Raw genomic sequence first — 22,786 nt, 5'->3', positions numbered from 1 at the left:
TAATTATTATTATTACCAAATGCCAAACAAAGCTTTATTATTGCTATTATATAAGTTATTTGAACATCTTTTAAAACAAAGCTTAATGATTGCCATTATATAAGTTATTTGAACATCTTTTAACTGTAGGAGTGATGAAAGCTTTCATTTGGCCATTTGAGTGAACATTATAGATGGGAAGTTGGGTTTTGATGGTGGCACCCAAAATTGTGGTAACTTCAACATGCGCTACATGCCATATAGATGGTCTGATGCAAAAAGTCACTCAAACCTAAGAGTGGTGCCATGCTGAGACTGCTTGTGAGACTAGTGCTGTGTAAGGTGGCTGTCAGAAACACATCATCCCTCTCTGGAGGAGGGAGGGGGGGGGGGGGGACAAGCTAATGCAGTTGCCTTCATTAGCCTGATTGATCAAGCCTTGCCCAGGTCCATTGGCTTGTCTGTGGGGTGAGTTGCATCTTCCACATCCATCTGGTCATCACTGGTTGGCTGCAGATGGGCTTCACTGCTGGAGACGACACTGAGGGTGACTGCTGGCTGCATCTGTAGATACCCCAGATGGCCAGCTGCATTGAAGTCTTCTGAATATGAACAGCGTAGAAGTTCTGCCTATGTGCGAATGAGTGTGTTGCAGCTACATCTGATTGCTGTTGCATACTGTGACACCATGAAAAGTTTCTATTTGATACATGAGATAGCTGAGCTGCTGTATGTCTTTGCCTGGTACCCATACTTTCTTTCCAGATTTGTTAATTGTAATCAGTACTGGATCATATATTTTAAAATACTTTTGTCTTAACTGTGATTAATGCTCCGGCCCTAAAACTGACATTAAAGTATGATTCATTCTCCCATGTAGCTTTTAGCTGGAGATTTTGCTCCATCTAGGGTGATTCTGTGCTGAGAAAGAAATAATGACAAAGCATTGTCTTTATTATACTACTGAGTGAGCTTTGTCAGTTGCAACTTGAATGCCCATAGAAATCTTTCTGCAAGTTTGTCAGCTTTTTGACAAGTAGGTGTGGTTTTTAAGTATGAAGAGCCTTTCTTTTACAAAAAAGTCTGAGCTCTTGAGAAGAAAATTGATTGTCTTTGCCAGCAACTATTGCTTTCACAGTCCTTCAGTGGAGAAAACCCATGACAAATTGTCAAGGATGAGCTGACTGGTATTTTTGACATACGTGGAATTTAGTGAGCATCAGGTATTAACTCTCTATACCTATGCAGCAGCAGTGCTCTCTGACAACATGTTTGACATGGACTATGCCCTAGTATCATTTATATAGCATTTGAAGTTCTTTTGGATTGAAGCACTTCCAAAATAACCTTTCGTGTCTTTACTGATTCTGAATGTACCAGAGTGACACCTTGTAACTGTGAGAGTGTGTCTCATGCCAAATAAGATTTAATTTACAGCTGATTAATCAACTTTCCATTTATAGGCCACTCCTTCTGAATGGACTGTTTAATGTTAGATAAAACTGGAACCTTTGACACATGCTTTGTAGTTAAGTTAGAATTCAATTGGAAATTTTCCACAGTGTCTAGACTGAATTTAATGAAAAAATACATCTGCTGAAAAATCAAAATTTTTGTCCTGCTCAGTTGGCAGTTGTGAAAGCAACTCTGCATTCATGTGTTGCGCTGTGGTGGTAAAAATTATTTCATGGTCATAATTGGAGAAAAGTAGTGCCCTCACTGCAATTGTTGAGCTGTCCCATGGAATAGTATTATGTGGTTCAAAAATATCCACAAAAGCCTTGTGGACTGTGAGTAGAATGAATCTGTGGCTGTAGATATGACACTTTTTAACAGAAAAAATAACAACAAATGCTTCTTTCTCAATCTAACTGCAACTGTCAGTGTTTTTGTTGAAAATGCTGCTGGCCATTTAAAACCATGTTGTCAGTGCAACAGAGCATTGCCAAATTCCATATTTTGATGAATTGGCTGCTGTTGTCAACATATTGTGTGTCATATGTTGTTAAACATTTGGCACTGAGCAAATTTTGTTTCAGGTTTTTGAATGCATGTTGGCATTCACTGTTCCAGTTCCATTTTGTGCCATTGCTTAATAATTTGTGTAGTTGTGAAGTGGTTCACTTATAGGTGCAGCATGTGGGATAAACGTCATATAGTGGCTTATTTGTTGTAATATGACACTTAATTGCTCGAAATCTTTGGCAGCAGGAAACAGCATTGGCCTGATGCTGTGCGTAAACAGAAGGTTTCCTAGGTATTGTACTTTATGGCGACAGAGTATGCATTTGCTTTTATTATATTTAAAATCTGCTGCTTGCAAAATCTTGAAGACGGCTTCCATATCGCATAATGGCTGGTCTGGAAATATGCCTTAGAAAGTGATGTCATCCAGGTAGTTCACAATGTAAGGAGACTCCCTAAGTAAATAATGCTGGAACAAACTTTCAGTAGAGATCATGAATATTTGTGTGTTGTCATCCAAAGGTATTTGTACATAGGACTCCTTGAGATCAAGTTTTGCGAAGTATATGGTCACCTTCACATCCCCCCTCCCACACACATGCACTAATTCAGACATCAATTCTTCTAGTTTTGGAATTCGATAAGAATCAATGATAGATTACACTTTTATTGTCACTTTGAAGTTTCCACAGGTCCATAATGTGCCATTTGGTTTCTGTACAACTACAATTGGTGTTGTCCAGTGATTGGTGGTTATGGATTGTATAATACCATTCAGTTTTGACTTTATCCTTTAATGCAAGGGAATTTTATGTGCTTCATAAAATTTTGATGCAGCATTCAGCTTCAGCAAGATGTGTGCTTGCTAATCTTCAATGCTAGTTGTTGACTTGGAAAAAAGTTATCATATTTTTGCAACACGTGTTGCAGCTTTAACATCAGAATTTCAGAATGAATCTGATTCACTCTTTCATGAATGGAGAAGCCAAGTGCATGGAAGAGATCAAGGCCCATCAAATTTGTTGCTTTTTGAGAACTGACAACTATGAATTTGGCCTGTCTAGTTAATTGCTTATATGCAACATTTTTAATGAAATTGATGTTTAATTGGTACCTGTTGATCGCTTTAGCGAAATAGTGAATTTGAAATTCATGTAGTATCAATGATTCTAATTTCTTTCACATCTGTAGATAAATTATAGAAATTGACAAATGTCAATTTGAAATTTTGATGGCATGTTGTTAACATGAAGTATTACAGAAAAAGCCTTATCATTTACTGAAAATATCACATTCATATTACGTTATCATTGTGAAAAATTATTGATTTGTGCAGATTCGTTGTAAACCTTATTTGAATTTTAATTCTGAATCACTTTTGTATTCTTTATTGTGAGTGTGTTATTTTGTTGCCTGATTCATTTAGCTTTACACACTCCTGATAGATGTCCTGACTTGTGATAATGATTAAACTATTTTGAAAGAAACAATATTCTCACTTGTGGTTACCCCGCCATGTGCACAAAATTTTTATTTAAACCTAGAGAATCTGTGTATGAAATGTAGATTCCATTGTGATGATCCTCACGTGCCTTGTGATTGGTTGGTGCAGCTGCCCTGATTGCGTTGCTGGACTGCCTGTCTCTGCACCACAGTCATCTGTGAGCATGTCAGTTAATACTTGTGTCTGTTCATATGCCCATATTAATGGCAGACAGTCTTGCAGAGACAGATTAATCAAGCTAAGCAGGTCTTTCTTTAATTTACTGGCTGCTGAGTGCGTGGTAAACATATTTTGAGAGAGAGAGATTCTGCATATGAGGTTTTATTAATGAAATTTTTGCACTGAAACTTATACTCTGTAGTTAAGCCTTGTAACTGTGCTATCCATTCTTCGTAGCCTCAATTTGGTTTCTTATAACATCAAAGAAGTATGCTTGGCAGCTGAAACAAGTGTTTGAGACTAAAAATTTGATTACAGTTTATCTTCAATTGCTGATAGGACAGAGTCACTTGGTCATCTTCTGGACATAGTTTTTTCACTAATTGAAAGATATCTGCACCAACATCAGAAATAAAGAAGGCTTTGTACTCAACGTCATCTGATACCTGGTGTATGATGAAATGTTGTTTTGGTATGAGAGTATAATTCAACCAGGCTTAAAGTTTCTGGTCAAATGCCAGAAATAGCTCTTGCATATTGAGAAGTAGTTATAGCAGCAAAACTATTTGCTGCAGTAGTTCTGTTTGGACCATGTCTGAAAAATATAAATCAGAATAGTATAGAATATTCAATTAAATCTTCATGAAAAGGATTTGGGGTTAGCAGTTTCTACAAAGATCAGGAATCAATTGAATAGCTAAACACAGTTATTGTCTATTACCACAGAAAATTCAATGCACTTGTCCAAAAGTTGTTTGCCATTTAAGATGTACTGGCAGAAATCCTTTCTGAAATCCTCTTGAAATTTTTGCCCTCATTTATGGCACATTTCCTTTTCACTAATTTATGTAAAATTGGCAATGTGCTGTCTGCTTTTCCCTCACTGCTAGCTTATGTTACGTAGATCAAAAATAGGTGTCCAATGCAAAAGTAGCAGGAAGCTAATCCCTTACTGCAGGAAACCATTGCTATATGGAAGTGGCCTTCTTGCACACTAGTGACAGCTTCTCTAAAACAGAATCACTAATGGCACCACATAAGCACAATAACAATCGTTTCTTTAAAAGATGTACGTCACAGAATATAATCAGCTTTTTCTTTGTGAGAAGGATGGCATTAATGGAACTAATCTAATCTAACACAGTATATGATTAATACTAATGTAATTGAAATTCAGAGAGTTTAAGTTCAGGCTCTTGGTAGGTAAAAACCCTGACTGTCACTTTGACTTCTGTTCGATACTCAATGTAAATTGTCTGACATCTGGAGTACTTGAATTTGAATTGATCAGAGTGGCTGACAAGTGAGTGATAATTGCTGGAACTGGCTGATGAGAATTGGCCGATAACTGGCTGTGTTGGTGTACAGCCACTTAAATCATGTATGTGGTGTGTGAATATTATTCTGTGAAGTATATGGCGCATGCATCACACAGTTTTGGGTTTCAGCACTCTGTTTGTGGCAGATGTAACAATTGGTGGATGAATGGCCTATTTGAATGTCTTGTGGGGAAGCACAAAATAGGTCGTGGTATGTGTGCCATCTAGGAGGCGGCTGAACGTACTAAGTGTGATGCCATGTTGAGACTGCCTGTGAGAGAGTGTACTGCGGCTGGCAAAGGAGCAGCACTGTGAATAGCTGAAAGTAAGGGGAAAACTCCAGCTGTTATCAGAATCAGAATTTTGCTGTCTCATAACATATATGGTCAATTGATTTAGTCTACAGGAGCCTTGTCAGCTGATAACTGCAACAGATTATAAATTTTTATTATTATTTTATTAGTATGTGATATAAATATTTATTACCATATGGCTCCATAGTATGAATTTAATTTTTTACCCTGCTCAGATTGTCAGACCATCATTAAAATCTTCTCAACAGCATAATAGCATTTCTGTACCAGAGTGCTATATAATTTTCTTTTTATTAACTAAATTTCAGCCTTTGAAAATTTGTGACTCTGAACTTGGTGCATATTTTTATTCCCGTATATTGTGGGGTCCGTGCAGAAAGTGGAAGTACGTGTTTAGAGAACATGAAACTTCCTCTATTTGTAGTTTCATATGTGTGCTAGAAATTATTTAGAAGAAACAGTTCAGGATTATTATTTTTTAAGAGAATTATTTCATGCAAGTGTAATGAAGAAACACGTATTTTTGGGTCTCATAATAGTGGCTGACAAGATTCTCTTAGCCTTGCATTGCACTTGTTTCTGGAAGGTTAGTACTCTCAGCATGTTGCTAGTATTTTCCCAAAACACAAAATAGTATCTTTTTAGGTAGTCTTTGTGGGAGGACCCTGATAGATCTCTGTCCAATTGCATTTCTAAGAATTTGACACGTTCTGCTTCATTTTGTTCCTGACTTCTGAATGAAGTATGAATATCATTTGTTTTAGACTGTTTTATCTTAAACTGCAACAACTGAATTTTTTAATATTTAACTTTAGGCCATTTGGATGGAAAAAGACATCTAGGTTTACTAGAGCATTTGTGATATTTTCGGGGAATTGTTCTGCATTTTTATTTTCCGTCAGTGCTGATGTATCATCACCAAATAAAACTGAATGATGCTAATATGTTTATGGACCCTCTGCTTTCTCTCTGTTTGATACAGCTTATGCCACGGTACAGCACTACGCACAATTCCATACTTTTGGGAAGCTGCTGCAACTGTTTATGCAAACATCCACTATTCCAGAATATACAAACATAAGATGTTTCAAGAAAATTCAAGAGATGAGAAATACTAAATAACAAATAATTGATAGTGGTCAGGTCTGAACTGGCAACCCACAGCGTGCCAGCCAGTGATGCTAACCATTGTGCCACACTGCATGCACCACGGTTCGTGACATTGCTCCCTCTCCTGGAGAAGCATCAGAAGTTCTCACTGAAGCCATCTACAGCTCCCTTGATCTAGTTCTTGTCAATGGTTCTCTTTATAGCATCATCAGAGAATACTTGTATTCAGATCATGCTCTCATATCATTTTCACTATGATGAACATCAGTTGTAGCCCCTCCCATCAATGCTTCATATTCTTAAGTGGGGTCTTCAGTGTCCTTGAACAAGAACTCCATTGTCAATCTGCACCTTAGATCTGTAATAGTGCTTCATCTGAATGATATAGGTGACATCTCTGCACCTTGTCTTCTTTATGAAGAATCGTAAACCTTCACTTCGTTTGTGACATCCGATATGACAAAGTAGATGATAGGGCCCAAAGTAGTGTTTTAGTAACTTTTATGACAGTCTTGCATTCAGCAAAGGTGTAAAACTGTATAGGTTGTATCTTACTGGCCATTGCTTGGTATTATAGCTCCTTCGGACTTCTCTTGCCTGTTCATCGGCTGTGTCCAAGCTATCTGTCTTGCTTATTCGGTCGTGATGATGAAGTGTTTCACATAGTCATGTGAGTATCATCTAGTTGAGACAGGAAAAGTGTATCTATCATTCTTTCACCTTTGCAACTGTTGAGTGGAAAGAACAATGTGAAGCCTGTAGTGTCTTCCTTCACTGTGTTACATGCGATTGTCACTCTGGGTGTATTATATCCCAACCTCTCTGTTTGATATTGCTGTACATCAAGAGCTTATCTTACACCATCATACTAAAACACTCTGGGGCCATTAGTGTGTGAGTGATAGGCAGTTACCATCCTCTGTGTGGTGTAACATGTAATTACCTCTGACACTGTGTGGGGCCGCAGTTAATAATCAGACGTTCATTACTTCATTTTATCATTATGAAAAGACTCTTAAATTGTCTGTGTGTGCTTTCCACCTACCTTCGCTGTCTACAAGAGCCTGAAAACTATATTTTTCCATCAGCTAGAAAGCGATCGAGAACATACTGACCACAATTTCCAGTCTGCAAGTTCTCATGAGTCTTTGTACTCACTGAAAGAAACTGATCCTATTAGCTATTTTCTCAGTGAGACCAGGAACTATGACAGCAAATAAAAGTTTTTGAGTTTTAACTGATGGATATATTCTGTTAAAGTCCACACTCACAAAATATAAGCCTTAACTAATATCACTGTTGGAAACAGCGTCATTTTTAGAGTTCAGAGGTGACATGTATGTGAAGTTCCAAGTAAAATGGTCTATCACCCTGACTTCTAATCACCAAAAGTTAATTGCTCACCTTAAAACTGGAAAATAATCTCACTACTTGCCACGCAGTTTTGTCAACATTACAGGTGGCACACAAACAGGTACTTCTGTGAAATCTTTGGGATCCAGTGTGGTGTGCAGTCCTTGAGTCCACTTCCTACTTTTACTGAAAATGCCCTCAAATCTGCACAGCTCTGACTTCATACAGACACTGACAGTTTGATATCTTGGTGCGGTGTGTCCTACCACTGCCTCTCAGGCAAACTACCAAATGGAACGTGTGCTATCAAACACATTAGGCACAGGTAGCAGTATCTAAATGGCCCCTTCCTTGTACTTGTATTGATTAATAGCTCTGTCATTTAACAATTTACAATCTTCTTATTGTTCTTATAAATACAGTTAAGTTTGCTTTAGTCACTGACAAAGTGTTGTTTCAAAAAACTCATGACAGTAAACTGTATTACTGAATTTTATTAGTACTACCGGATATGGCCGTAAGCCCTCATTTGGTACAAAAATCACATAAAACATTTCATTTCTCATTAATATTGGAACACAAAGCATTGAATATTTTAATCCACATGAAACACATAATACAGAACTCATTCATAGCATTTACAAGCATGGCAGTCATCCTGTTCATAATGAATTATTTTGTATTTGTAAGTGAATCCTGTAATTATAACTTTCTGTTACAAATACAAATGATACTTAATCTACCATGAATAAGAATGTTTTCATCCCAAATTTGTTTTTTAGTAAATAACTCGAAAATTAGTAGAGATAGCTTTTGATGTCATATTTTAATGTTTTTACATGAAACTGTGGTTACATACGAATTTTGAGATTTCTGAGTCTAATATTTAGCGGTTTCAATTTTTGATAAAGATGTCAATTTTAACCAAAATATTGCACTGATCAGGTGGAGACTTGCAACTGTTAATTGTCCTTTGTTTGTTAAGCATATCACACTATGACAATGTGGCGCTGGCAGTAGTGAACTGGGGTAAGCCCAGGCACACTCACTCACCTCTGTACCTCTTACACTGATACAGTGCTTGTTTTGCCTCAACTAGTCCTGACTGAAAAACATTTCCACAATCCAAGATCATTGCATAGAGTGCTCTGTGCTTCACAATGATGCCTCATACAAGAAATCTTTGCAGTTGCTGGATCTTCAGCACAGCTGTGGTAACAGTGTAGTAGATGAGGTAGTCAGTGCAAACTATTATTCATTGATTCCAATTTGTCAACTTCAAGAACCTCCCCAGAACTTCAATTCCAATCCACTGGAATGTCACTGCTGCAAGTAGAATTGATATTAGATGTTGTGGAGGTAATTGGGGCACGTGTTTCTGTCACTATCATTCCTTACAGGGGGTCACACAGTGTTTAATGGGTCAGTGAAGGCATGCCCAGTTATACCAGTGTCTGATTAGATAGAGTCATCGTGAATGCTGTGTGTTCAGTTGTTGGAGCGTAATGGAAATACTTTTGGATAGCTGGCCTTAGATGAGCAGGAATGACAAGCAACCATTTCTGATCTATTGGATAATAGCTCCTTATGTACAGTGTTCTGTTTATTAATTGAAATTCTCCCTTGGTTGGTTGCCCCATCATCAAGGCTTGAAGGGTTTTAATCAGTCCCTCTGTTCAGCACTAGTGTCATTTATTGACATTTCATCCATTCTGCTGTGTTGCAGCAAAGGATTCCTTGAAAGGCAGTTGGCATCCTTGTGTTTGTGTTAGTTTTCGTTTACCGCTGTGACATTTTACTACTGAAGCCTATGTGCCCATCTTGCCAATTGACCCTACAGATCCTTCAGGCTAATCAGGTATGATAGAGAACATTGGTCTGTCATAACAGTGAATAAATATTGTCGTAATGTGTTGATGACCCAAACAACTGCAAAGCACTCAGTTCATCTTGGACTTGGAGAGAACTCTGGAAGCATAAGCTACCAGCTTTACAGTATCTTTCAGTATTTGCACAAGAACTGTACATATCCTGGATTGTTTCAGCTGTTCACATGAATGTACATCTAGGTGTGAGTTGTGGCTGTTGATGACACATGGATATCCAATGTTCTCCTTGATCACCTAGAATGCTTATGGTTGTTGCTAGTATGTACTTCATAACTTGAGTAGTTCTTTGCAATTGGCAAAAGCTTCACAGTTTGACTGGGTATCTAGATTGGTGACTGGAACTTGTTGATGGCAGTGGTATAAAATCTTCATTGACAAACAATCAACCAGACCAATCTTTTTTACATGTGCTTATTGAAATAGCTTTTTTAATCTGTACTCTAATCTCCTGTAGTATGTGACTGAGAAATCTGTAGAAGTCCCATTTGAGAATAACATTGTGATTGTTTTCATTACTGAAATATCTTTTCATGAAATTTTCTTCTTCCATTTTATTTATTTTCAGTAATTTGATAAGCATCAAGGTGTGACATTTCTAAGTTCAAAGAGAATTCAACAATGTTATTAAATGTGTAATTTATTAAAGTATTGTCTCTGCATGTTGCTGTTCACTCATTTACACTGCTAAAATCAGTGAAATTTAGGTTAAAACCAGAGTCTTCATTTAAGTCAATAAATCTAGTTGACCTGCTTGTTCTCCTCGTTTTATCTGTGTTAAAATCATCAGAAGTTTTATATATATATGAGGCACTGGAATTTACGTAAATATAGTTTGGTTACATCACTATCTGGAATCCTGTATATTGAGATGATGATAATATTCTACCATCATAACTCTACACACCCTAAAATTTTCTATTTTATTTAAAACTGTTATAGAAGGTATAGCCACTGATCAATTAGGCAAATGACGATGATATTTTTTTCTGAAAGAATAATTTGCAGAAAGTCAATTTTTGTGATTCTAGCTTGTGGATACGTTTCAAACAGGTTGTTTATGTTTCAGAATCCATTTAGAATGGAGATTTGCAGTTATGTACAAATTTACTGATGGCTCCCTCTGAGATAAAATATTCTGGAGGTAAAATGTATAACCCCATTTGGATCTCCTAATGGGGCCTACTCAGGAGAACATTTTCATCCAAAGCAAAAACAAATCTAGCATTCAAGTCTCAGTTTTTATGTTATATTCCTTAACTGTGTAAGTAGGTTGCAGAACTTCAAAAGAAAAATGGATAAGTTAAAGGTAGGTCATGTGAATTAGTGAAGAAGGAAGAAAAGAATTTCTGGTTAAATTACAACAAGATTTTCTGCACAAAACCTAATATGGCTAATGCAGGAGTAGGTCTAATAATGTGTAAGAAAAGTGGGCATGCAAATGGAATTACTGTGAACAGTAACTGAACACATTATCATAGCCAAGACATACACAAAGTCCACACTCACCATATTAGTACCAGTATACATGCCTGGTAGTTCCCAGACGATGAAGAGAGTGAAAGTTTCTGACGAGTCAAAAGAAATAATTCAGGTTATTAAGGCAGGTGAAGATTTAGTTGTGATGGGGAGCTGGAATGTGATTGTAGGAAAACGAAGAGAAAGAAAAATAATAAAACATGGACTGTGTGAAAAGAATGAGATGGACCTAGCAGATTTTGCATAGAGCTCCATTTAATCTTTGTAAACATGTGATTTAGAATCATGAAAGAAGGTTGTATGTATAGAAGAGATCTGGAGATGCCAGAATGTTTCATACAGGTTATGTAATGGTAAGACAAAGATTTTAAAACTGGATTATTAAGTACAAAACATTTCCAGGGCCACATGTGGACTTTGGCCACCATTTGCTCCTTATGAGTTGCAGATTAAAACTGGCAAATTAACAGAAAGTTAAAACTGAGGAGATGGCATGTGAGTAAATTGAAAGAACCTATGATTGTTTTTAGTTTCAAATGGAGTGTTGTGGTATGATTGGCTGAAACAGGAGACAGGAATGCTGTCACATCAAAACAACAAACAAGTACAAATGCAAAGGCAGGGTCATCAGTAAAGTAAAATAGGTAGAACTGAAAACACGTTTGTCACTGACACAAATATACAGCCAAAACTGGTCTCCTGGTCAGAGAGTGCAGCTTTTTGTACAAATATTGACTATTCTAGAATGTGCTAACATTACAAGCATAAGATATTTCAAGAACCTTCTAGAAATATGATTGTTAAATAACAAATAATTAATGATGCTTGAGTTTGAACTGGCAGCCTGCAACATGCCAGCCAGCAATGCTAATCACTACACTGCACTGCATACACATAGCTTGCAGCATTGCTCCCTCTCCTGAAGAAACAGTGATCCACTCTTAAAGAAGTTCTTATTGGAGTCAACTACAGCACCCTGGATCTAGATGTTGCCAGTGGTCCTCTGTATGATAGTGCTGGCAGATCCTCATGTTCTGGCCATGTTATGTCCTCTTCACTATGATGAGCATAGAAGGTTGTCCATACCATTGAGGCTTCATGGTCATTGAGTGGGTCTTCAGTTTCATTTAACCTCCCAGCATTGATCCGCATCTCTGGACTGCCGTAGCATCTCATACGGAGGACATGTGTGGTGTGTCTGTGCTTTTGTTGTCTTGATGAAAGGTCAAAATCCTCAACATCATGTGTGATGTCTGACAAACAATGAAGTGCCCTAAGTAAGTAACTTTTCTGATAGTGATAAATAAGAATTTTTGCAGCCAATTTCATGTATTGAAAAATTTTGTATTTCCTCAGTGACTGGTTTTGAAAGGTATTGTGGAAATACGAGGTGCATCCAGAAAGTAAGTTTCTCAATGTTGTTTCCCTTAAAGTAGATGTATTTGGCCAGGAAAATTGCACATGTGCAACATAACTGTTGGTGTGACAATCAAATGCCAGCTGGACAGATCCCACCTGGTGCCAGTACTACATCAGCAGTCCCCTGAAGTGTTATCTCTGATTCATTCTCCCGCCACCTGCGAGGTTTGGTCAGTGATAAAGTTCCCTAATGCACAAAAAATAGTGGCCTTTGAAATTCCCCGCAGCTCTGTCAGGTCTACGGGCAGAACATCATGAACAAACAGATGATGCATTGCTGGTGTAGACTTTTTTTCCGAAGCTCGTAAGTGTGTCCTTGGTGAAGAGTGCAGTGGGCAACTGTCCCTCCTAAGTGATCACACCTGATCACCTGGTTGAGCTGGGGGGGCGGTGGAGGGGGGGGGGGACACAGCACATCTTCGAGAAACATAGCTTCATGATTACGAGGCTCAGCAGCCATTTTCCACATATATTGTGATCCTTGTAGCAGGAAATTGTCGCTAAGCACCTGATGTTCAAGAAATTGAGTGCCAGATGAGTGCTGAAAAACCTGACACCTGATCATAAAACAAAATGCTTTGAAGCACCACTGACATTTCTGTAGTGGTATCATGCTGATGGTGAGGAGCTCCTCGACAGAATTGTTATGGGCATGAGACATGGATTTCTCATTTGACACTGGAAATCAAGCTGCAGTCAATGCACTGACATCACAGTGGATCTCTGGTCAAGACAAAATCCAAATGGATAAGTGTCAGTGCAGAAAGTGGTGTGACTTGTGTTATGGGACAGGAAGGGCATTCTGCTCATTGACTTCTTGCCCAGAGGTGAAACTGAATGATGACCGTGCATGGAATGCTTACTGCAGGCGTTGTGCTGCTCCGTGACAATGCTCTTCCTCATATGGCTCGGTGCACAGCAGCTGTTTTGCAAAAATTTTGCTGGGAGCTGTTTGATCATCCAGCATACAGTCCTGTTCTTGCTCCCCCCAGTTTCCATCTTTTCTTGGACCTCAAGAAATTCCTGTCCTCTGGCCAGTGTTTGGACGATGATGAAGAGCTGAAGATGACTGTCACACACTGGTTCCATTCACAGAGAGGATGCTTCTACATCTCAGGATTATAAAAATTGATCCCATGATATGGCAAGGCAAGTGTCTCATTTCTTTCAGTGACTGTTGAAAAATAGCTCAAAAATTGCTGTACCTGTTGTCAATAAAGTTTTTCCTACAACAATGTTTTTTTTTTAAAAATGAGGAATCTTACTTTCTGGATGCACCTTGTAATACTACAGAATACCCAAAGGTGACAGCTAGATATGTTGAAACCGGTCACTGAGCAAATAATAAATTTTTCAATGCAAGATCTTGGCTGCAAAGATCAGATTGCACCTAGCAACATGTGCACTCTTTCAGCTCTACCAAGGGAATCCATTTTGCATAACTCATAGTTCTATTTGACTTATAGTTGTCGTGCTAATTATGATGGTTGATCACAGTTCAATAAAATAGCTATCAGTGGTGAAGATACTCAAAAGTGAAATAAACATCTCAGTTTATAATTAAAATTCTAGCATGTTAATGATTGTAATTTTAACAGTTTTTCCCAGAATTCTGGACAAAATGGAGTAAAAATTAGAGTTGTTATTAGAAACACACAAAGAAAGTGATGAAATCAAACTCATGAGTAATAAAATTTTTGTAATCAGGTCTATGTAGGAATCACAAAAATTAGTATTCATGAAAATAATCAGTTTTTGAAGATACAGTGTAACTGGATAGATTAAAAATCTATTCACCAAGAGGCAGCAGGAGAACACACACAAGAAAGATATTACAGCTTGCAAGCTTTCAGAGCCAGTGACTCCTTACAGCAGAAGGGTTGAAGGTGAAGGTAGAGGGGTGAAGGAAAAGGGCTGGTGAGTTTAGAAAAAAGAGTAGAGTTTGGAAAAGTCACCCAGAACCCTGGGTCGGGGGAGACTTACGATCAGTTCCTCAGGGAATTAACAAGTCTCTTAAGTACGTCTCCCATTCCCCTCCTCTTCTGCTCCAAAGTCCTCACCAGGGTAAAAAGATTGAAGAAGAAAGAGGAAAGTTCAGCTGTAAGATTGCTTTGGTACCACTGTAGAATGCCAGTGAATTCAGATTTCATGTGGAGGAATATTTTTGGCACTGGTGCCATAGTGCTAAAAGCTTACATCCTTTCCCACGCAGCACAGTCATACAGTCAGTCATGAATCAATTCATGTGCATTATAGGATAACCATGACCTTCACAAGCAACTGTATGAATGTTTAGATCAAGTGGCTGTCACTGAACTCATTATAAACCCCCAAACATTCATCTTATGTAAAAATTTGGTGCATACAGTTTCTTCCGGGGACTCAGGTACCAGCTGCTCCAGGAGCTGACCTTATTATGAGCAAAGTGATATGTAATGTACTCAGCAGAGCATGCACTTAAGCATTGGAAAAAGTTTGTGTTAATGCTGAGCTTTCAATCCATCTATACCCTGTTCATCCTCAATGACTCTATTCTACACAGTGGTGAGTGCTCAATGATTTTCACTTCATTTGCGACCTCCCAATCTACACTCCTGGAAATTGAAATAAGAACACCGTGAATTCATTGTCCCAGGAAGGGGAAACTTTATTGACACATTCCTAGGGTCAGATACATCACATGATCACACTGACAGAACCACAGGCACATAGACACAGGCAACAGAGCATGCACAATGTCGGCACTAGTACAGTGTATATCCACCTTTCGCAGCAATGCAGGCTGCTATTCTCCCATGGAGACGATCGTAGAGATGCTGGATGTAGTCCTGTGGAACGGCTTGCAATGCCATTTCCACCTGGCGCCTCAGTTGGACCAGCGTTCGTGCTGGACGTGCAGACCGCGTGAGACGACGCTTCATCCAGTCCCAAACATGCTCAATGGGGGACAGATCCGGAGATCTTGCTGGCCAGGGTAGTTGACTTACACCTTCCAGAGCACGTTGGGTGGCACGGGATACATGCGGACGTGCATTGTCCTGTTGGAACAGCAAGTTCCCTTGCCGGTCTAGGAATGGTAGAACGATGGGTTCGATGACGGTTTGGATGTACCGTGCACTATTCAGTGTCCCCTCGACGATCACCAGAGGTGTACGGCCAGTGTAGGAGATCGCTCCCCACACCATGATGCCGGGTGTTGGCCCTGTGTGCCTCGGTCGTATGCAGTCCTGATTGTGGCGCTCACCTGCACGGCGCCAAACACGTATACGACCATCATTGGCACCAAGGCAGAAGCGACTCTCATCGCTGAAGACGACACGTCTCCATTCGTCCCTCCATTCACGCCTGTCGCGACACCACTGGAGGCGGGCTGCACGATGTTGGGGCGTGAGCGGAAGACGGCCTAACGGTGTGCGGGACCGTAGCCCAGCTTCATGGAGACGGTTGCGAATGGTCCTCGCCGATACCCCAGGAGCAACAGTGTCCCTAATTTGCTGGGAAGTGGCGGTGCGGTCCCCTACGGCACTGCGTAGGATCCTACGGTCTTGGCGTGCATCCGTGCGTCGCTGCGGTCCGGTCCCAGGTCGACGGGCACGTGCACCTTCCGCCGACCACTGGCGACAACATCGATGTACTGTGGAGACCTCACGCCCCACGTGTTGAGCAATTCGGCGGTACGTCCACCCGGCCTCCCGCATGCCCACTATACGCCCTCGCTCAAAGTCCGTCAACTGCACATACGGTTCACGTCCACGCTGTCGCGGCATGCTACCAGTGTTAAAGACTGCGATGGAGCTCCGTATGCCACGGCAAACTGGCTGACACTGACGGCGGCGGTGCATAAATGCTGCGCAGCTAGCGCCATTCGACGGCCAACACCGCGGTTCCTGGTGTGTCCGCTGTGCCGTGCGTGTGATCATTGCTTGTACAGCCCTCTCGCAGTGTCCGGAGCAAGTATGGTGGGTCTGACACACCGGTGTCAATGTGTTCTTTTTTCCATTTCCAGGAGTGTAGATTCATGTACTAGACAGGACAGTGTCTGAAAGCAAGCTATAGAGATGGGTGCTCAGCAAGATGAGTTGGATGCTGTATAACAAACATGATTCACAGGGCCAGTTAGGCTTCCATTGTACAGTGTTCTGTCCAGGCTATCCTCTGGTAAGTGAAAAGAGTTGTTCCAAAATAGTGGGCAAATGAGTGACTCTGTGTAGATTCAGCTGCCTTCAGAATAAGAGAAATGCTGTATGGTTGTGTTATTAAGGAGAACAGAAGAGATTGTTACTGTGTTCAGTGACTTCTCTGCTCTTTAGGGAAAAGCTATGTTTTAAATTCTGGTATATTACTTTAAGCATATAAAGACATTAGTATCATGGGTATGAATGCCAGTATCAACAGTACCATCACTTGTCTAATTTTACTCTCAATTTTTATTTTCTCGTGTAATTATTTAGCTAGCCCTTATATTACTGACAAGTAGTACAATATTTGCCTTATTATCTAGTATTTCTGAAGATCTTAGAGAGCAGATCAACCAAAACTGTGACCTAAAAATGTACATCTACATCTATACTCTGCACGTGGAGCATACTTCTGGTACCATTGCCATTTTCCCACCTTTCTGTCCCGTTTGCAAATGGAGTGTGGGAATGATGCTAGTCGTACACCTCCACATACGCTCTAATATCTCTCATTTTCTGATTGTGGTCATGCAGTGAGGTTTCACAGGAGTAATATGTTGCCCATCTCTTCTCCCATTGTATGCTCTCAGGACTTTAACATTAATTTTCTCCACGATGCATAATGTTCGTCTTGTAGCATTGCTACTGCTTTTTGATTAGTAATCCCGTAATGCAGTTGAGTTTACTTGAACTCATGATGAAAAGCATTGCTCAACCCCCTTGGTCCTAAATAATGATTCCAATTTGGCTTTAGTTGTGCACCAGAAGCCACTTCTCTTAGACTATTCCTATTTTTCTTGAAGAGTATGTATAAATGAAATCAGGTCTGCATTAAACTCTTAGTAGTATGGTTTGTCAGTCTTACTTATACTACAGTATTTACACAGAAAAAATGTTTGGTATGGTTACAAAAATTGCCTCCACATGAAGAATTTCTTCTGACATCAAGGAAATTCTATCATGAAGAATTCTCCCAATATTTTTTAAACATGGTGTGAATGAGATGCATTATTTTTATATTCACAGAAAATTTCTCAATTTCCTGTTTTCCATTGCTCCATTTAGAGTGTATTGTAAACTCACAAAAAAACAAGTTTCAACATTAATTGGTTACATTTTGTTGGTCCCTGACTTTAGAGAATGTGAGTGCTAAGAGTACAGCCATCTGATTACATCCGCAACCTTACTATTTCTGACCTAATCACTTTACTGTTTTGGAAATTTGAACTTTCTCTTAATAATAAAGTAAGTGACAGATCTCAGTAATCCACAGGGTCTACAAACTGCAGACAGCAGTTTCCTGCACTTGTACTGCTAAGTGCTGATTTTGTGTTTATCTACGGTCTCATTATTTTATTCATGTATATGTTAAGTCATACAGCTTTCTGGAAGATGGTGTGTTTAGTTAATAAATTACATAATGGTTGCTTCTGTCCTTCAGAGCAAGCTAAGATAATTTTGCTCATTTTTAATTGGAGACAAACTTAATAGTGCTTTCAGTATAATTTGAGTTGCTGCCTGTGATGGTTTATGTTTTTGCTGTAAATATTTTCAGCTTGCAGTGATTTGTTATCAGTTGTGAGTTAAATGCCTGTGTGTTACACAGTGTAGAGGAAAAAAACTGTAGAGGATTACAGAGATTGGGATACATCCAGCAAATAATCGAGGACATAGGTTGCAAGTGCTGCTCTGAGATGAAGAGGTTGCTACAGGACAGGATTTCGTGGCAGGTCACATCACACCACTCAGAAGACTGATGACTCGGAAAATATACATCGGGTCATCAGTCTTCTGAGTGGTGTGATGTGACCTGCCACGAAATCCTGTCCTGTAGCAACCTCTTCATCTCAGAGCAGCACTTGCAACCTATGTCCTCGATTATTTGCTGGATGTATCACAATCTCTGTCTTCCTCTACAGTTTTTTCCTCTACAGCTCCCTCTAGTACCATGGAAGTCATTCCTTGATGTGTTAACAGATGTCCTATCATCCTGTCCCTTCTTGTCAGTGTACAAAATGTACAAATTTTTAAATTTTTGTAGGTCCTGGCTGGAGGAAAACGTAACTGTGGCTCGAGAGAAGCTGGCTGCTAGAAAGCCTGTAAGAACAGAAATTGTAAGACTACAGGATACATTAAGAAAATCTTTGGGCCTTAAAGCAATATTGTGGGACTGTGGCTGGAATGTGACACACTTTCGTGGTTGCTTGCAAAGTTTCCAGGCATTGGTACGAAACCATCCTGAAATTGTTGGTGCTCTACAAGGTTGAATATTTATACAGTATTTTTTCTGATTTCAACTATGGTTTTACTTAAGAATTCTTGTTTTTCCTGTTTAAGTGTACTATACCCACTTTATCTAGTATTATATTCAGACTTTATAAATTTTATCTAAAAATGTTATGTGTATGCATTAATAGAAGTTTAGAGGTAGTGATGATGATGTGGTAATATTACTCGGTGTATGTGTAGCTATAATAAGAGCTCAGGCAGCTCCGATTACAGAAGGGTAGAGCAAAAAGAGAAAAGTGGATCTTTGATTGTCATGGTTGTATGGCCGGTAAATCACATAAGGTTTGTGTTCTTTTGCATATAGCCAAAAGAATAGACACCATATATGAAAATAGGTGCTGTATTACAAAACAGGTAGTGGCTCTGGCCTTGCAATGTTCTGAAGCAATGCAGTGGGAGTGCCTCATATAGTGCCACAAGTGATGGTGTAAAGGCCTGGTGATGCTTGATTGAGTGGAGCTGCTCACAGGATAACATTAATGTTTGAAACTTGAACAACAGAGCAAGGGGACATCCTTTGAGTGCAATATGGATGGACAGGGCACCATGGGGCCAAAATAGAGAATTACAGGTTCATACATTCTGTATTGATTAAGCTATTATGATGTAAATTAGAAATTTTTCAATTCACCAGCTCTTACAGTTATAGCAAAATACCTGTGTACTACAAAAACCACTGATAAAATGAACTTTCCTATTCTCTTTAAATAAAATATTAAATGCAGCTTCATAATTTCAAGAGGGGATAAAGAACTCCCTAGGTTTCATCAGAGTTGGAATTACAAGTGATTTTTAACCACATGCTTAGGCAGCTGACAGAATGATAAGTTGTTAAATTGGTATGTCAGGTTCTGTTTAATGAGCTATGCCAATTTTATAATTAATATTTGGTTAAGGAAGTTGAAATTGAATAATGAAGTCAACTGGCAGGTCGCAGCACACTATTACCTTTTATGTTTAAAACTATTTAAGTCAGTAATTATCTAATAAGCTTTAAAAATGCTGTAAGGTCATGCAAAAATATTCGCTTGGTTTTTAAGAATTTCTTTATTGTTTCTTGTCATGGTGTGTTTGTGGATTGTCCCATCATATCATGGCCTGATAAATGAACAAAATTTGTTTTTGTATATGGTAGATACTACTAGAGTCTTTTAATGGTCAGTCAGAACAGCAAAGAGTAATAAAATGTGAACCTCTAATACATACCATAGAGTACATATGTACAACACAACTTTGACATACCAGTCATGTTTCATCAATTGAATCTTAAGCTTTGTCAATTAAAAGCTTAATGCCAACAAAGAACCTAACAGGCATAAGGCTTGAACTGTAGTGTCAAGCCAAACTGTCTGCACTGCAGAAGAAGACATGGCACCCGTTAGAGGGCATTGGAACCCCAGTATGTCTTCAGAGTGCCATCTCTTTGCATGGCTTATGTGGAAAGTACTGGTCAATTAAACAACTTAGTATACATGATTCAAAAACCGGACATTATTGAGTGGTCCACAATCCAGATCACTGGCAATTTTTTACAAGGAATATACCGAACAACATTACAGGATAAAATTGTTTGTATTCATTATAAATAAGTGTAAAAGTTGAAGCAATCCTGTATAAAAATGCCTACACATCATGCAATAACTTGTTTGTCTAATATACAAATATGTGTTTTAAGATAAGACCAAAGCACATATTAAGTTCATACATAAAATGTGGATCGCTTACTTTACGAAGCACAGTATTTTGCTCACATCAGGTCACTGTAATAGATTTATTACTTCATGAAGATAATTTGGGTCTAAGAACAAGAAACTTTAAAAAGAGATTGAATTAAATCGCATGTTCCTGAGGCAACTCAGTAAAGTAAGCATATTATTCATTTTGATTGAGAATTAAATCATATGTTTCCAAAGTAATTCAGGAAAGTAAGCATCTTATTCATTTCGACTGAGAAGCAATCCATCAAATATTCCAAAAAAACAGTCCCAGGTATTTTTTGGGTGTTCATTCATCAGACTAGCAAGAGATTAATGATTGTCATTGTAAATTTCTAACTCTTTTAATGTATCTAAATTATTACTCTTATTCTCAGTGTGCAATACAGTAAGTTATTTTTCCATTTCTATTAGCTTATGGTTATGCTGTTGTAGATGTGCTCCCAGGGGCTGTTGCTTATGTAGCCCTGTTCCCTAAACTGTTTTCCAATTTCTCTGCCTGTCTGCACAATATAGTAGCAGCTGCATGAACTGTATTTAATTGTATGTACTCCTGCATTACAGTTAACTAATTTGGGGGGCTCTAAACTGAGGTGTAAAAATTGGCCTAACTTTTTATTGTCTGGAAACCTGCCTGTATGTTTTGTTTTCTGAAATCATTTGCAACTTTTTCACGTAATGAACCATAATATGGCAGAGATATTTTATTAGTATTAAATTTACAAAGGATTTTTATTTTCTATTTTCCTAAACACTTTTTCACCCATCTTTCTATTATCACTTTTCCTGTCGCCATTCGCCTTGCATATCTGAATAATGATGCCAATTTCTCTATTCTTATCTTCCTGATCTAATTGATACTTAGCATGCTGTGATCACGGATAAAATGAATCTGCTGGAATAATTATGTCAGAGGTGATTGAATTGTAAAAGATGTTGGGTACAAGGCTCGAACCTACACCATTAGGTCAAGAAAATTGAGTGAACTGTTTGTTCCAGTTCTTTCATAAAAGTTATTTAGCACACAAGGAATTTAAATGAACATCCATCTCTGCAATTCATTCTACACTACCACTGAATAATTTTAAAATATTGACCACATGTCTCCTGTACAACAAGATTTTCTTGCACAGTTCACTATTGGTTTGGAGAAATTTGACTTCTAAATTGTTCATGAAAATCTTTGAGAGTATATCTGAGAGACTTGAATCTATTGTCAATCCCTTGTTTTGACAGTATGTTTTTTGATTGAAAGAGAAATAATTAAAAGGTAGTGTTAATTTTGTGAGCTCAAGTAATTCAGTAATGTATGGTTATTTGGCTTTTTGCAGTGCAGACAAATTTGATACACAATCCTCAGTGGATCAATTTGTGTATAGGCTATTTATGTCAGAAGTAAGTAATGTACTATTTTCTGGTAAAACAATATCTTTTATGGCCTGAATCATTTCCTAACTGTTTTTTAAACTATATGGTTTGTGAAATGTGTCAAGTTCTTTAATCTTTGATTGGCACAACCTGTTTACGTAATAGTTTGGGCTCTTCCACACACCAATAGTGGGACGAATATGGGCATTATCTTTGTGCAGCTTGATCTGTGCTTTTAAGAAAGGTATTTTAGGGTTGATCATTAATGGACTTTCTTCTCTCCAGTTTGAGTTTAGCAGTACATTCGAGTTGTTAATGGTCATTCTAATTTCATTGGCAAAAGTCTGTAGAGCACATTTATTTACTTCTACAAAATCATTTTCTTCAAATTTTTATTTTATTTTAGCAGTGTGTTCATCATCATTAATTAACACTGACTTATTACTCTTATTGGCTCTAGTTACAGTGACATTATTTTGGCACACAAATGCTTTCACATGCTAACCACCATACTGGTTTTTACAAATTTGGGTGCCTTTGCAATTTCACATTCACTTTTCTCTTTGGCAATAAATTTTTTGGACACCTAATCACTTATCTTTGTTGGGAAGTTATAATTCATCCCCCTATTCAGAATGTTAAACTCTATCAGGAAATTATGTATTTGTTAAGTTCACAACACATGCTGGTGAGTCGAGTGATTTTTCCACCAATGCTTGCGTTGTATTATTTCTATTTCATTAGACACA

The 22,786-nt window shown here is 38.4% G+C and overlaps 1 protein-coding gene across 1 annotated transcript in view; it reads left to right on the top strand.

Annotated features, from left to right (window-relative positions):
• The window catches only part of LOC126236323 (T-cell activation inhibitor, mitochondrial-like), a 356,623-nt gene that overhangs the window by 169,974 nt on the left and 163,863 nt on the right, over positions 1 to 22,786 (top strand). Inside the window, exon 5 of the mRNA XM_049945539.1 lies at positions 18,707 to 18,927. Coding sequence (XP_049801496.1) covers positions 18,707 to 18,927 — 221 coding nt within the window. The remainder of the gene's footprint in view (positions 1 to 18,706; positions 18,928 to 22,786) is intronic.

Source organism: Schistocerca nitens, chromosome 2, assembly GCF_023898315.1.
Source record: "Schistocerca nitens isolate TAMUIC-IGC-003100 chromosome 2, iqSchNite1.1, whole genome shotgun sequence".
Lineage (NCBI taxonomy): Eukaryota > Metazoa > Arthropoda > Insecta > Orthoptera > Acrididae > Schistocerca > Schistocerca nitens.
Note: the sequence above shows the minus strand (reverse complement) of the source record. Positions and strands in the feature narration are given on the sequence as shown.